Consider the following 16,782-nt stretch of genomic DNA (forward strand, 5'->3'; position numbering starts at 1 on the left):
TACATTTCTTACATTTAAATATATACTATAAAATCTTGTATCTTAAGAACAACAAGAGCTTCTCCAAGTGTCCTGTAGGAGTTTACTTCAAAGCCCTCAAATTTGTCAGAAGTAGATAATCAAAAATAAATTTTACTGCAGAGTAGGCCCGTCATGACGATAAATCTTTGGGGACATTTTGTGGATATATTGTGCAGGAAATTTATGTGATAAACAATATCTTAAATCATAAAAAATATTTCTGTGGCATTTTAATGGTCTTTGGCATTTAATTTCTTAAAAGAACGAAGTAATATAACTAAGCAATTACACCCTTTTAAAGATATTACATTTGTCATTTATGTATATATTTGTAATTAATACACTGTGTGTATGGAGTTAGTTATTAAAGCTTTGGTCTAGTATTGTATGACTGGCAAAAATACTGTTCACTGTTATATATGTGAATACAAATATACAAATAAACACAATATAGTAGAGATGGACCGATCAGTGTTTTTGGGGTCGATTCTGATCGCCGATCGTCTTTCACCTCGATCGGCCGATCGCCGATATCGATATTGGGCGGGGCCAAATGCCACTTAATGCCACAAAGGTGCCAGGCAAACACTGGTACAGATTCCCCTAATTACATCCATGCCTAAGCAAACATTGGTAATTTACGCTGATAGCAAATAAACACAAGAGTGTTACTGACCAAAATACTCTGCCTGCCCCTTATAAACTGTAATTAAGAGCGTGGACCTGATTTAAACTCCATATTTTCAGTAAGTAACGTTACAGCAATAAAACAGAGCTTTTAACTAAATTCACAAATTCACAAAAACGGAATCTGTTTTAACGATGTTAATAAACATCACAGTGACCGCGCTAGCCACGGTTTCACCACAGCGGGGGACAAGGACGTGAATCACAGCCTGCACTGACTTCTGCCCCCAATAACCATTCAATAACCTCCAATAGCCTTCAGCCTTCAACAGTCTAACCTGGCGGCCGTGTCCACTAAACTCTGTAGTCAGGGCCGGATTAAAAGAATGGGCTGAAAGGGCTGCAGTCCCGGGCCTCGCCACTAGGGGGGCCTCCGGTCGCTGAATGTCAAATGACAAAAATTTATTTAAAAAAAACGAAAATTACAAGCAATAAAAAAGGAAAGAGCGACAGAATTATTACAGAAAACACCCAAATTAACCAACGTGGAGTAGTCAGCCTGCTGTAGCAGCTACCACCAGGCAAAGATGCCCCTCTCTCTCTCTCGCTCTCGTTCTCTCGCTCTCGTTCTGAATTCAGCGCGAGGCTACAAATATAAAACTCAGTTTAGTTAAATAAATGAAAATGAGTAAGGACCTGTAAACTTAATCGAATATTGTCAAATATAAAGGAAAGGTTGAGGTTTTGGTGAGCTGTTTCAATGACTTGAAACTGAAACTTTTATTATTCTGTGCACTATAAGAAAGCCTTTGACTGTTTTAAATGAGTTTTTATTTCATATGAATTATTGTTTTATTCATTTGAAATATTTGTATTATTTTATGGATTAAATTATTTTTTTCTTCATAAGATATACATTCTTTATTTTTTATGTATCCTCATTATTTAATGATCTTTTTAAAGTGTCCTATTTTTCCTTTTTTGCGTATATATTTTATTCATCTATAGTAAATGTCAGTTTTTAGTTATTTCTAATCAACCCACAGCCCCCACGATATCATCGTCCATCGCGATGTTTCCCTGTAAACATCGTCATCTGCCAATTAAAGAGACATCGCCCAACCCTAAATTGAATTGAAATCATGTTACCAGTTCACTTTAAACGGTAGTCTGTTATAGATTGGTACTGTGTACGCTGTCGCTGATGTGTCCGTGTGTTTGTGTGAGGTCATGCATCAGAACATGATATGAAGGGCCTCATCCTGGTAATTAGCCCCGGGCCTCAGAAAGTGTTAATCTGGCACTGTCCGTAGTTATAAACATCCTGAGGTGAGCAGCGTGCTAACCTAATCTGAAGTTCTCAAATTGAGAGCCATAGCTGTAAAGCAGCAAGATTGCACATTCTTGGCATGTAGACATTAAGCTAAATGATGTGTAATTAGTCACATTTATAAGATGGATTGCATTTTTGATCATTTCCACTGGAATTTCTTTTTTCCACAGCAGGGAAAATGGTTGGTGGGGGGTTGGGTTTCTGAAGAGGCCGCAGAAGATACACACACAAAACAATCGAGCGAGCACTACTACTTAAACCCGGAGTTTATCTAAACCGGGTCCGGGCTGAACCGAGGCCTCGGTCCAGAGCCGGCTGCTGGGCTGCTGGGAGAAGATTGCAGCGGTGGGCACTCGAGCGAGAAATAAGAGTAAATGGTGAGTTAGAGAAGGGCTATATATCTGGAGGACTTTCTGATGACGGTGGGACAGGGCTTAACTCCACAGCAAGCCCCCACTGTACAAGCACGCCATAAATACTGACACGGGCACTTTTTCATCCGCAAAATCAATAAAGAGGATTCCCATGTTGCCGTCAGGAGATTGAATGAGAGATTGATAAAAAAAAGAAGAAGAAGAAAAAAAGAAAAAGCTGATTGCAAGGATTGCAGGAATGTAGCAGGGAGCAGGGTGGTGGAAACACAGCACAAAATGTGTGAATTTTAGAGCATATAGTTGCTGGGCTCAGCATTTCAACTGAAAAATAAATACAGAAAAGGCGCTCTCAATATAAAAAAGATACATACAGCTCTGAAAAAGAAAAAAAAAACGAGCACTTCAGTTTCTGCTATTTATAGGTAAAAGCTTGAATAAAATGAACATTGTTGTTTTATTCTATAAACTACAGACAACATTTCTTCCAAATTCCAAATTAAAATATTGTGATTTAGAGCATTTATTTGCAGAAAATGAGAAATGGCTGAAATAACAAAAAAGATGCAAAAATAAAGCAAAGAAAGCAAGTTCATATTCATAAATTTTTATAAGTTCAGAAATCAATATTTGGTGGAATAACCCTGGCGGTTTTTAATCACAGTTTTCATTATGCATCTTGGCATCATGTTCTCCTCCACCAGTCTTACACACTGCTTTTGGATAACTTCATGCTTTACACTCCTGCTGATCATCCATCTTCCTCTTGATTATATTCCAGAGGTTTTCAACTTCTTACTCAACGTCTTACTGACGTTTTACATTAGCGGCGTCTTTAAAATAAAACCTTTAAATTGAATTAATATTATCTAATTATCTAATATAAAAAGCAGAAGTACTGTTTAAAAGGTCTCATTCAATCATTTTTTTTTTCATTCATTTAAAAAATGTCTAGCTGTGGTCTCTAGTATGAATGAATGCTATGTGAGCGAAAAAATAAAAGGGCTCTGGTGATCGGTTATAATCTTGTTTTAGTCTCGTGAAGGAGTGGTGCCAAGGCATAGACACGGGTGCTTTTCCTGATCGACTCGTTTTTTCTGAATTTTTTCTTTTACTAGCTACTGCTAGAAGAAAAAGGGGATTTTAGCAGAAGGACAACTTTAAATGCGCAGCAGCAAATATTTCAGTGTTTTGTGTTGAAGCAGCTTCACACTGTACAGATGTATACCCAGGAACACAGAATCTCTTCTAACTATATTTGCTTTCTTGCTCCTGTAGCAGACAGCTCTGACCAATCAGAGGAGAGAATGTGCTCACATGGTTTATTGTTGCATATTTTGGTGCGATTAGGTTTATGCCTGTGTGAAACCAAACCAAACAGAGGGAGAAACGCTCTAAATAAACAATAAAACTCCTCAACTGATGCATACCATAGAAACCTAAAAACTATAGGTGTAAAATGCCTTAAAATTACAATAGACTAGACTATTTGCTCTTAGCATCACTGTAAATCCAGCCAGTGTGCTATAAATATATGGATCTGGCCTATAATTGCTTATAACCTCAGGCCAGGAGACAGAGCTTACTATATCAAGACATGCTTCCAAGACAACTGGAGGTTCCACAGTGAACAGAGATCAGAAAACCAAGAAGTAAAAGTCACAAAGCCACTATAGTAAAAGAAGCAGCAGTACCTGGGGTTCCCCCGGAGAGCAGCGTGATGCAGAGCGTTAAAGCCGTTGTTATTGGTGATGGTAACATCGGCACCAGCTTCCAGCAGGACTGACAGCATATCATCCCTCTTCTTACTGATGGCATCATGCAGAGGCGTGTCTCCTTCAGAGTCCTACAGGGGGCAGCAAATATTACCCATTTTATTTTTAGACTTTTAGATAGACACACCTTCTCATTAAATGTTTTTATTTTTCTTTTTTCCTACATTGTAAATGAATACAAAAGTCATTAAGACTCTGAAGGAACACACAACGAATTATGTAGTAACTTAAAAAAGTGATAAACCAAAATACTCATATGGCTCTTATCTTGAGTTCAGGGGAAACTCTTACTCTTTCTTTCCTGGGGCTGTCCTGATTAGTGCCAGTTTCATCATTTCTTATAGTATATATATATATATATATTTTTTTTTTCTTTACTTAGATAAGAGAGGAGCAGCAACGCAAATCCACCGTACCTGAAGGCTGGGGTGGCAGCCGAAGTCCAGCAGGGTCTTCACCACCTGTAGGTGACCCTTGTTAACGGCAATATGCAGCGGCGTTTGTCGTCGCTTGTTTCTGGCGTTCAGGTCGGCGCCGCCTCTGTGAAGCACCTCAATGACGGAGCCCTCGTCTCCAAACGCAGCGTGGTGCACCGCCCTGTCTCCATCTTTATCCTACAGAAAAAATATATAAAAGCAAACAATGGTTAGTCAAGAACACATGAATAAACAACAAAAAATACTTGATATTATTCCTCTATAAATATTAAGCCTCTAGTAAAAAAAATAAAGGTAAGACTAGGTTTTATTATAGTAATAGGACCTGCCTGAATTTCACAGCACGGAAAACACTTGTACGAGACACGTTTTTGTATTGTATCACAGTCCTTTTTTTATATTTTATTATATTTATATCAATTTATTTTTTCGCAAACACTGTATTTATGATTTGGTCTCTTAGCCTGTATTAAGCCTGAGGAGAGAGCAGCACTGTTATATTTTTATTTATAAAGCTCTGTTGGGAAAACTCCTATTATATTTGTGTAATCTGCTCTCTCTCACGTCGTAACAGTTGCTATGATGTGAGAATTCTGCTCTACTAGGTCCTCAAGATTAGTTTAGAACTGGGCAGAAACGCTTTCTTCTATTTTCCACCATGGTCTTGGAATAACCTTTAAAACCTTTTTTTAAAGGATTTCTGTGATGGAAATATGCAGTTACTTTTCCTAAATGTATTCGCTGTTTTACGTTGTTGTGGTTTTCTCTAACTGGAAATGGTGTGATGTCGTGGCCAGGTCTTCCTCAAAAGAGAGATTTTGATCACAAGGGACCTCCTGGTTGAATAAAAAAAATAAATCATTCAATGTCCAGGGATACTGTGTGGGCCTGCCAACACTGCTTAAAGAAATGCACATTTTAGAGGAAACTCTGTTTGTCTCACAATATTTAAAACAAAACAATACTTAAAACAAACAAGTCACTGTTCAGTATGAATTTTATATTCTCTTTAAACTGGATGAACACGTAAGAGTTTTTTGGTTATTTTCAGCTGAATAATTTGGGTAGCAAATCAATCGATTTATCCCTATTTTAAGGCTTAACAATCTGAAAAGGTGTTAGGTCAAATGTACATAAAATTTAAGAAAATTATAAAGGTTCACAAGGTTTTAGGGTTTTTTAAAAATGTGTGTGTATGTATATATTAGGGGTTACATAGATTAATCGACTAGTCAAGAAGGATATCAACTATCGCTGCAGTACAGAACTGTCAACTAAATGGATGTAAACAAAAAAAACTGTAGCAAGGATGCAGGTAAAAGATAAAAAAGCAGCTATTCTGCAAATCGAAGAAGAAGAAGAAGAGAAAGTGGAAGAAGAAGAGAAAGAAGAGGAGGAAGAAGAATAGGAAGAATAGGAGGTAGAGGAAGAAGAGGAGGTAGAGGAAGAGGAAGAAGAGGAAGAAGAAGAAGAAGAAGAAGAGGAAGAGGTAGAGGGAGAGGAAGAAGAAGAAGTTTTACTGCTAACACAATACTCACATTTTATTTAAGATTATTAAACTAACCTTAATATCAAACTAAATTAACCTGAATAAGTTTAAAAAGCATTTTTTAAATGATTATTTCACTTATTAAGAGAAAAAGATATATACTTTTTTACACCAGTGTATACATACATATAATTTGTTAATTTTTTATATTATTTTATTTGTTTTTAATTTATGCAAGGCACACACCAGAAGTCAGATCTGTCTGCACCTCTTGACTGTCAGCTAAAAGAACAGCAATTGCTCCTTAAGAAGGTCCAATTTCAGCATCTTTTCTCCACAACAATAGCACACAGCACTTAAACATTTCTCCCATGTGACATTCAGGTCCCTCTTGCTCTCTAATGATAGCAGCGGGGCCTGTCAATGACTGATTCTATTCATTATAGACCAACAAACACACAAAAGAACACACCAAACATTTAAGGGAAAGGAAAAAAGGAGAGGAAAAAAAACGGCCGCAATCAACGCCAGCAGCGGGAATGGCCTGCTCAGCAGCAACAGACACCTCTCGGCCCCTAAATACCACCAGATGCCAGAACATAAATACTCCCCCTTGATTGTGAGCGGAGAACCCGTCACATGTTTGGAATAACAATGGCTTGGCTTCACAGAGTACAGTCTCTCTCTCTCTCTCTCTCTCTTAATTTCTCTTTCAGCCTCTCCTCATAAGTAAACAGAGGATGTGCTAGCCGCATGCTAACGTTTGCTTCTGTTCTTAATATGGGTGCTGGAGAAGCTCAGACAACACAGCCCTCCTCTCCTTTCTGTCAATATGTACCTTACAGATGCTGCCTGTACTTACTGTCTTAACATGGAAAAACTGTCCCTTCCACATTACAAGTAGGGCTGGACGATACAGTCAATATATCACAATATATCAGATTTTAGTGTGGGAGGTTTCATTTATGCTAAATTGGAGCAGCCTGGTGTTCAATTTTCATTAATTGCACATTATTGCACCAGTAAGAGCAGAGTGTGAAGGTTCAATTAGCAGGGTAAGAGCACAGTTTTACTCAAAATATTGCAATGCACACAACATTATGGGTGACATACCAGAGTTCAAAAGAGGACAAATTGTTGGTGCACGTCTTGCTGGAGCATCTGTGACCAAGACAGCAAGTCTTTGTGATGCATCAAGAGCCACGGTATCCAGGGTAATGTCAGCATACCACCAAGAAAGACCAACCACATCCAACAGGATTAACTGTGGATGCTGTAAGAGGAAGCTGTCTGAAAGGGATGTTCGGGTGCTAACCCGGATTGTATCCAAAAAAACACAAAACCACGGCTGATCAAATCACGCAGAATTCAATGTGCACCTCAACTCTCCTGTTTCCACCAGAACTGTCCGTCACCACAATAAATTGTCTAACCCCTGTATATCACAATATATTTCAAATATCATTAAATTAGGCTACAGTAGTCTATATGGTGTTCTGACCTTTGTGCTCAGCTTAAATGCAGTGAACTGATGGAATCTCCTCGTAATGAACATCAGCCAGTTACAGATGCTGTAAATACTGTACAGATTAGAAAATTCAAAAAAATTAAAAAATCATTTAAAAAAAACAAAAAAGGTTTTTCCCAGAAAATCTTACAGCACTTCATGCTTCTCTCTGCTGACAACTTACTATAGAGATGTGGATTTCATTTTCCAAGCAGGACTTGATCTATCCAGCACACTGATCTCTTTTAATCATATATTTTACTCCGTGTGTAATACATCTATACAAAATATATGAGTTTCACATTTTGAAATGAATCACTGAAATACTTAAGTATTTTTTTAATGAAACCTGCATATACATTACAAACCAAGGCTAAAGTTTGATAGCTTCAAATGTACCTTTAAAATGGCCTAAAAATGACAAAATGTAATATATAAAGATGTCATTTTCATCAGACCATAGGCTACTTAAATATGTCTTCAATTGAGATACAAATATTAAAAGAATAGAAACATAAAATATGATATTTGACCCTACTTTAAGCAAAAAATTACTATGTTACATCCAGACTATATATCATAGTACGATCAGCTGACAACAGATCAATGTAAGTGCAATGATTATATAAAGCCTAGTCAATTTTTTTAACTATATGTTTCTCATGTTTGGGAATTCTTCATTAAAATGTCTTTAAAGGGTTTAAAAATATCTATATCTATATATCTCAATTTATTGCAATATTTTGTTTTGCTTTACTGTACTCAAAAATACAGTATGGATTTTTATTTATTAGCTCACATGTAGAGATTAGTGTCAGACAGTGATTAGTGTTTAATTTCCAACCACTCAAATCATGATTGCTTAGAAATCGTACTTTTTTTAAACTCATATTTTAATAAATAACAGCAAAGTAATATTTAGTTTTACTAAAATCTGATTTAAACATTCTCAATACATCATCTTGGTTAGAGCATCACCTAATATTGCATATATTGAACTAGAATCCCTCTATTTTGGTACATACTGTATAACACAATGCCAATATACAGCCCTACATCTGGGTGCATTTTTCCTCTGTTTTGTTTAAGAAAAAACGGCCTCGAATTAAATCTCAGTCGACTGATGTCGATTTTCAAGCATTCTTCTTTCACAGCTAAATATTAGCAAAGTTACATGCTTTAAAATCAATTCTGCATTTTTTTTTTTAAAAACTCAAGTGCTATAAAAACTGTACCAAAGCATTTTCACAGCACAGAACGGCCATTCTTACAGCAGGCAGATAAGCTCCTCAGAAATTAGAGTCTGATTAATAGTCCAGGCACAGGAGGCAGAAAGCAACGTTTTAGTGCTGAATTAAGTCACAACGTACAGAGTCCTTTTACAGGAGTTATGAGGAAGAAAATCGGAGGGACACACCAGGGCTTGTAGCAATAACAGGGGCCGCTGAACCTGCAGTAATCACGGAGGTAATATGCTTAAAACTGGCCTGGGAGGACTATAATTCTTATTCTGCTCAGCGAGTTAATTTCTCTTAAGAGAAAGCTAAAAGGTTTCAAAGACAAATAACTCAAATATAGTACCGGATTTAACATTATTAAGTACTGATTAACCAGGCGAGCCTAGCTATGCTAAACCGCCATTGGCTGCAAAGAATAGTCAATGGCATTTCAACAGTAGGGATGCTATTTATTGTAAAACGGTATAAACGGTATAAAATATGGCAAAATCTATTATGTTTTATGCAGCATGTCCTTGAAAAAGGACTTTCATCTACTTTGGTACAGGAATCTTAAGATTTACTAGTGTTTAGATGTAAAGAGCATTGATCAATATTGCTCAGGACTAACACAGGGGTAGTGATGCTGGGGGAAAAGCTGACATGGTTGCAACACTGAAGCTAATGATGCAATAGCAATGCTGAGTAAGACAAATACTCCAATAAAGATGCTAATTAAAAGAAATTAAGCATGGCTAACGATGCAGTAGCAATGCAACTAGACACAATGAGGTAGCAATGCTAAGCGAGGCCAACAACCAATGAACAATTGTTAACAATTTATGCATATATAGCAGAACAAGCTAAAAATTTCTATCACGTTTTACGTACAATCATTTAGACTCTGCACTCATTCACACACACCGGTGAGACGCAGCAGCCAATCACATACAGCATGCTCTCAACTGGAAACCACAGTCTACCTGGAGGACTGCATCAGGCACTAAAGATTTAAATTGAGGAAAATGTGGAAACTTCACCCAGATATAGACTTGAACCCAAGATTCCAGCATTGGAAATTGATCGTGCCAACCACTAAGTCATCAAGCCACAGGGCTTTTTAAGGTGGAACAGCATAATTCCATTAGCAAGACCAGCACTCACACGTCTTAGCTTCTGTTGCTGTATCAAGACAACAGAATGAATGAACTCCGCAACACTTTCCCAACTGCAAACAATGCAGCATCTACTGTACCCACCCAGAGAGAGCCTGGCCAACTGTGCTCTCTCAGACTCCGGCTGCTGATGCCGAGACTGAATGACTAGAGACTCCCTGCAAGCTTTGGGCCATAGTGTTAGAGTCTTAACACACTTGGAGGAGAACACTAAACTGGCCACCAGGATCGGGAGATCCCGGGTTCGAATCCCAGTCATGCTGCTTGCCATCAGCTACCGGAGCCCTGAGAGAGCACAATACGTCTTGCTCTCTCTGGGTACAGTATATGGCACTCTTTCCCTTCATCGTTCCTAGGGTGATGTGGATCAGCACAAGGCTGCGTCTGTGAGCTGATGTATCAGAACCGAGTCGCTGTGCTTTCCTCCGAGCGCACGGTGATGCTATTCGGCTACCCAGCAGTTCGAAAACAAGACGTGAGGGCTGATTTCACCTCTATTGGAGGAGGCATGTGCTAGTATTTACCCTTCTTGTGTTGTGGCATCACTAGTGATGGGGAATATACTAGCAGCTGGGCTAATGATGCTCTTTTGGACATATCGTGTCTAGAAGTTGCTGTGGCATAAACATGAATCAAACCAATAACTGACTGACGCCTAGGCAGAGGTGCAGGACACATCCAGCTACTTAATTTTGATAGACAGCGCTCTCTACAACAAGAAAATAGAAGCCAGAAAGGTCAGAGGAGGAAATTGGCGAAACTGTTCCACCTCAGAGGTCTATTTAGAAATCAGGACACTTGTCAGGCAGTTTAAATATGAGTAACTGCATCTATTTGCTTTCAGTTAGCTTCACACCACCGCTTTGTGGCTCCTAAACGCAATTTAGGTTAAAAGACAGAGGCAGCAGTCCATTAAGGCAGCTGCAGGATGAAGGACTAGGTTGAGGACAATAAGATGAATCGTGTCGGCTGCAGCAGATTACCTCAGCCTCCAGGTCCACGTTATGTTTCAGCAGCAGCTTGAGCACGTCCACGTGGCCGTTCTGGCTGGCCGCCTGCATGGCTGTGTGTCCAGCACACTGACCGTTCACCTGGAAAGAACAGAGAGGAGAGAATATGAGACTCTGAATTGTACATGTTTAAAACAAAAAACTTTTTATTTTCAAAATAGCAACTTTTTAGGGGAAGAAAAGGACTTAATAAGAGAGATAAAAGATAGAAATCAATTTGGAGCATTAGTCTATTATAAGATCACATCCATACAGATTAATGAAAAATGCTTATATTCTAATTCCAGTGTCTGAATATCCTTAATAATTACAAATGTATTGCTTTATAATAGAATAAAAGGTGAAACTACGCAAAACAGTTAAAAGTTTGGACAGAGCTTAAAATTTGTTATTTTAAAACGTTCTGCATTGTAGATTAATTTCTTTCTCTTAATAATGTGTTTGAGAGCATCAGTTGTAAAGTAGTGAAGAGGTAGAGTTACAGGTATACCGTGAATGGCTCTATTTGAGTAATGTTCTAATACATATTATGGGAAGCAAGAACTACTCAACTAAGTAAAGAAAAAAAAATATTTCAAGAAATGAAGGCCAGTCAATCCGAAAAATAATTTCAAGAACTTTGAAAAACTTTATGATGGAACTGGCACTCATCAGGACTGGCACAGAAAAGGAAGAGCAAGAGTTTCCTCTGTTGCACAGGATAAATAAATCAGTGTTACCAACCTTTTTAGTATTTTGGTTTGTTTAACACTTTTAAGTTACTACATGACTACATGTGGAGTCAAACGCTGATCTAGTGCTGGTCTGCCTGGAGAGAAATCAGAACAGCTCCTGCTGCTGTTTCTCACTGTATGAATGAATGGTTTTATCCCAGTAAAATTCAGCAGTAACTAAAGCCCTTTTAAATATATTGATTCTGTAGCTTGAAGGATGATTTGAATGTATTTTTTAACTAGAGAAAGAAGGGAATTGTAGCTGATTTAAATACTGAAATTCTGTAAATTCATATTAAACTTTTAATAAATCTCTTTGAAGACTTAAACATATTTTATGTCCATTTATAGTGTTTATGGAACTATTTAAAACATTTTTTTTAATTTTGTAAAGGAAGTTGTATTAAAGTTGTTGACGTATCTCTTTTTAAGGTCTATTTAGGTCATACCGGTCAAGTTTTGAATTTAAAAATAAGGGAAATTTTCCGCCGCCCGCTTCGAGCCATCCAACTAGCCCAATTGTGGTTCAGTATTCCTTACATTGTAAGACAGGTTTACAAGAAATCTAAAATAACCACCTGTGACCACTTACAAACTACAATTAGATTATCAGAATGTAATAGGTCTACCTTTCCTATAGTCCTTCTACTTATAATACAGCCTAAATAAAACCTTTTCTAGATATTTACATTAAATCTTCACATATAATTTTTTTATGGCTTTAAAATTGAACAAATGGGTTTACAAATTCTGTGACCTAAAAATAGTATCATGACTTTTTACAAAAAGGCCATGGACCCCACACTGACCCTCCTCCGCGCTCCTCAAAACCAGCAAGCTGATTGGCTGTTTCTCCTGAAAGGCGGAACTTTCTTCTTAAACTGGCACCACGATTGGTTAAGAAACACACAGCGGTCAGTCGCCTCAATAATATTTTTTTTTTTAATTTTTAATATAATACAGGAAATTTAAGGGAAAATACTATTACGGGATGGATACGGCAGGAAAGAGGAGTAAAATACGGTAGTTTCCCGGCCAAAACGTGAGAATTGACAGGTATGATTTAGGTTCTTCAGCTATTTTTCTGCTAATCCAGCCTAATTTCTTCATATATTGTGTGTAATTTTGTGGAACAAAGTAAACCCTATGCTAAACAAAGCCTTAATTTAAAGCCTTAGTGTTTATATTATAGGTACTCCTAACAGTACAGTAAGTAACTCACAAACCTATATTAAAGCACAGTCATGCAACAAAATAATAATAATAATAAAAAAAAAAAAATATATATATATATATATATATATATATATATATATATATATATATATATATATACACATATATATATATGTGTGTGTGTGTGTGTGTGTGTGTGTGAAACCGTCATAATCTTGAAAAATACTGTGATATGCATTTTTGGCCATACCGCCCAGCACTAAGTAGTAGTATAATGTTTGTGTGGTTATGCACCCGAATGCACACTCTCTCTCTGTGTGTGTGTGTGCATATATATATATATATATATATATATATATATATATATATATATATATATATATATATATATATATATATGTGTGTGTGTGTGTGTGTGCGCCTGCTTTGCAATGCTCCTCTGTGTGATCTGCAGCACTGCGGTAAGTTAAAGCAGCGTGTGATGGCATGAATATTGATGCCGGAGCTCCTGGAGCGTTCACGGGACACGTCTTGTCCTGCTGGGCAGATCACTTGGCCAGTCGCCCTCCCTCTCCCTCCCTCCCTCCCTCCTCCCTTCCTCCCCTCCGCACCCCTCTCTGTTCTCTCGCTCCCTGTGCATGTGCTGGAGGCGATTACTCTGATGAGGACTGACTGGGCAGGGCACTGGACCAGGCCTCGCAGCTCTGGCACCAGCACAGAGGAGGCAGCAAACCCAGCAGAAGAGAGGGGGGAAAAAAGCTTTTACCCTAATGAGTCGTCACAGGCGTAAAGAGACTCACAGAGGGCGTCTGTCCCAGCGGAGCCTCCAGACTGGCTTAACTACAGAGATGCTAAAGGGCATTTCTGACCTGCTGGGGTCAAGGGGGCATCTAAAGCAATGGTGGTGAGGGAGGTGTCAAACACGCAGACGTAGATAGATGTTTCTGCTTAAATACAGCTATTATTAACGCCTATAATAACTAGAGGATGTATTAGCTGGTCCAATAATACCTTTATCACAAATAAAGGGGGCTGTCCAATAGCCACATCCTGCATCCAATCATTTATCATTAAGTGTCAATCTGGGTTTTTTCCGGGACTAGAAAAATTTTATACTTGAAATGTATAGATCTGGATTGGCACACTTTGCCGTTGCAGTCTTCCAGGTGGATGGTTGACCAGTGGATGGCTTCTCACCAGTGTGTATCGGCGTGTGGTGTGTGTGTGTGGATGAGTGCTGGGTGTAAATGATTGTGTGTAAAACTGTGATTGTAAAGCGTCCTTAAATGTCTAGAAAGAAGTCTCTTAAAAATCAGTCACACGAACCACGAAAAATAAAAATCACAATATACATCTTAATTTTCATCAACTAAATATAAAGAAAAACTGACAGCAATTGGAAAAAATAAGGGCATAGACATGGCAAAAGTCATGGGACACTTTCTAAATTGATCATGAAGCGCTACCTCAAGGACAGCCAGAGAAGAGCTGCTGGAGTCCTGCTGGAAAATGAAATACGCATCCACATCATAGTGCAGCACTGCACTGACTTGGAAGTTTCCACAATAAGTGATGGTTTGGAGAGACATGTCATCTGCTGGTGTTGATCCACTGTGTTTTTTAAAGTCTAAAGTCATTTCATTTTCCAACAGGACTTGGCACACTGCCCACACTGCAAAAAATACCAATTGGTCTCATTACATAATATTCAAATTTTCTGAGACAGTTATTTTTGGGTTTTCATTGGCTGTAAGTAGAGCTGGGCGATTAATCGATTTTATCGATTAATTCGAATTTACAGTTAAGGACGATATGTTTTTATGAAAATCGATTTTCTCGGAGTTTTAATTTTCACCACCGACGCTCCCCTGAGCTTAGCCCTCTTCGTAAAAAGCTATACAACAATTTGTGTAAAATAGGTTTAAAAATAAAGAAAACTTAAGAAAGCTAAAAAAAATATATATATAAAATAAAAAACTGCTCTTATAATAACATTTAACAACACGGCAAAAAACTGATTTATGTCATTTACATAAAAATAAAGTTATTTTGAGACGTGACTGCCTGTTTAAAAAGCAACAGAATTGTTCATTTGTTGGAGTTCATTTGTATCATTTCTAACATATTTATAGTTTTTTTTACTCACTTTTTTCTTGTTAATCCTTTACAGCTTCAAAAACATGTATTATGCAAATTAGGTGATGACGTCATTTAGCGACTTCTAGCAACTTTTAGGATATTTTAGTAGGGGAAAAAATCGATTTAAATCGAAAATCGGATTTTTTTTTCTTTTTTTCTTTTTTTTTTTTAAATCGAAGATTTTTTTTGGGAGCGATATTGCCCAGCTCCAGCTGTAAGCCATAATCATCAACAATAAAAGAAATAAACTCTTAAAATAGATCACTCTGTGTTTAATACATCTATATAAAATATATGAGTTTCACATTTTTACCTGAATTACTGAAAAAAAGTTACTTTTCAATGATATTAAATTTTTTAAGACTAATATATGTAATATATGTAATAGAGTAAGACTCGTTATAGCGGGTAAGCCTGACCTGATCGGCACAGTTAACTGTAAAAGGAAATAAAATGTCTTAAAACTTAAATATAAGTTACTGTTCAAATCAGATTAGATCTGTACCACAATGTGAACTATAATTCGAGTCTAAAACATTAAAATGAAATCAACATTAAATGATACAGAATTCAAGATGCTTTTACGATTCAATTAGCAAATTACTTATGAAAGTACGAAACAGACTTTCAAGGACAAACAAGTGATATTTCCCCCCTCACTGAACTCTAATTACCAGATCATCCACAATTACATGTGCCTTTAAAGCCAGTCTCAAGTGTGAGCTATAAAAGCACCAGCCTCTTTGTTACATAAACAGGTGGGCCTCAGGGAGAGAACAAGGGAATCTCATACATATAATAACAGCCACGCTGCTTTGATGGGGGGGGTTTGATCTGTTCTTGGGGATTTCACCAAAAAAAAAATCTGAAGCTGCTCTTCAGGACTGCAGCAGTTCAAAGTCGTACTATATTTTTAAACACACAGATCCTCAGCCCACGTGTTGCTGTGTGCTTAAGCAGCATCTTAACATTACTAAAGGTGATGGAAACCTTCTTACAGTTCCTAATATGAACGGATTGAGAGGTCTGTTTTTAATCCTTAATGAATTCATATTAAAAATAAACCTTCTGCTCTATACCACAACACATAAATAGCCTAGAGAGAGAGAGAGAGAGTGAATGAGACTCTTACGTCCACATCTGGTCTCTTCAGGATGTCCTCGACTTTGGCGAGGTCTCCGTTGGCTGCCGCCTTCACCAGCTCCTCGTTGATGTCTCCAGACTCCTGGGTCTCGAACAGCTTCTTCAGTAGCTGAGACAGGCGCTCTAAAATGGATTAAAAAAGACTGTATATTAGTTTTGACACACTAAATTATGAGGCTTCTTGAACAGGGTCATATTAAACCACAATAATTACTGTTTTTATAGTAGTTACAGAAAAATTCACAGCAATCTTAAAGAGCCTTCGAATGTATAACACAAAAATTAGCAGCTCGGCCTCAGTCTTGTAGTCCTTCTGGACTCCAAGCTGTCTTAATCTATGTATCCATCGCATTGATTGTCCGTCATTGTTTTCCAAACCTGGTGTGTGAAAATAGGACTAGGGAACGGGCAGAAAATGTATATTAGTCATATAAATAGGGTAGGAAAAATAAGCTAAAGGTTCAGCCTATACCTTCTCAATATAGGATTTTTGTTTATTTATTTATTATTCTTCTCTCTTTCATATGTGTATTAATTTTGCAAAACTAAAAATTGCAACTAAACTTACACTAAAATTGCTATGTAATATATTTGTATACTAACTCCCTGAATGATCAGGCTGTGTGATCACATTAAGATATTAAGAAAA

General features: G+C 37.4%; 1 protein-coding gene across 7 annotated transcripts in view; it reads right to left on the reverse strand.

Annotated features, from left to right (window-relative positions):
- Positions 1-16,782, reverse strand: part of mib1 (MIB E3 ubiquitin protein ligase 1) — a 104,191-nt gene that overhangs the window by 58,254 nt on the left and 29,155 nt on the right. For all 7 annotated transcript variants that reach the window (XM_022678686.2, XM_049476544.1, XM_022678687.2 and 4 more), the window contains 4 exons: positions 16,123-16,256; positions 10,936-11,043; positions 4,544-4,741; positions 4,047-4,198 (listed from right to left, as the gene is read on the reverse strand). In XM_022678686.2, coding sequence (XP_022534407.1) covers positions 4,047-4,198; positions 4,544-4,741; positions 10,936-11,043; positions 16,123-16,256 — 592 coding nt within the window. The remainder of the gene's footprint in view (positions 1-4,046; positions 4,199-4,543; positions 4,742-10,935; positions 11,044-16,122; positions 16,257-16,782) is intronic.

This window comes from Astyanax mexicanus, chromosome 4, assembly GCF_023375975.1.
Source record: "Astyanax mexicanus isolate ESR-SI-001 chromosome 4, AstMex3_surface, whole genome shotgun sequence".
Lineage (NCBI taxonomy): Eukaryota > Metazoa > Chordata > Actinopteri > Characiformes > Acestrorhamphidae > Astyanax > Astyanax mexicanus.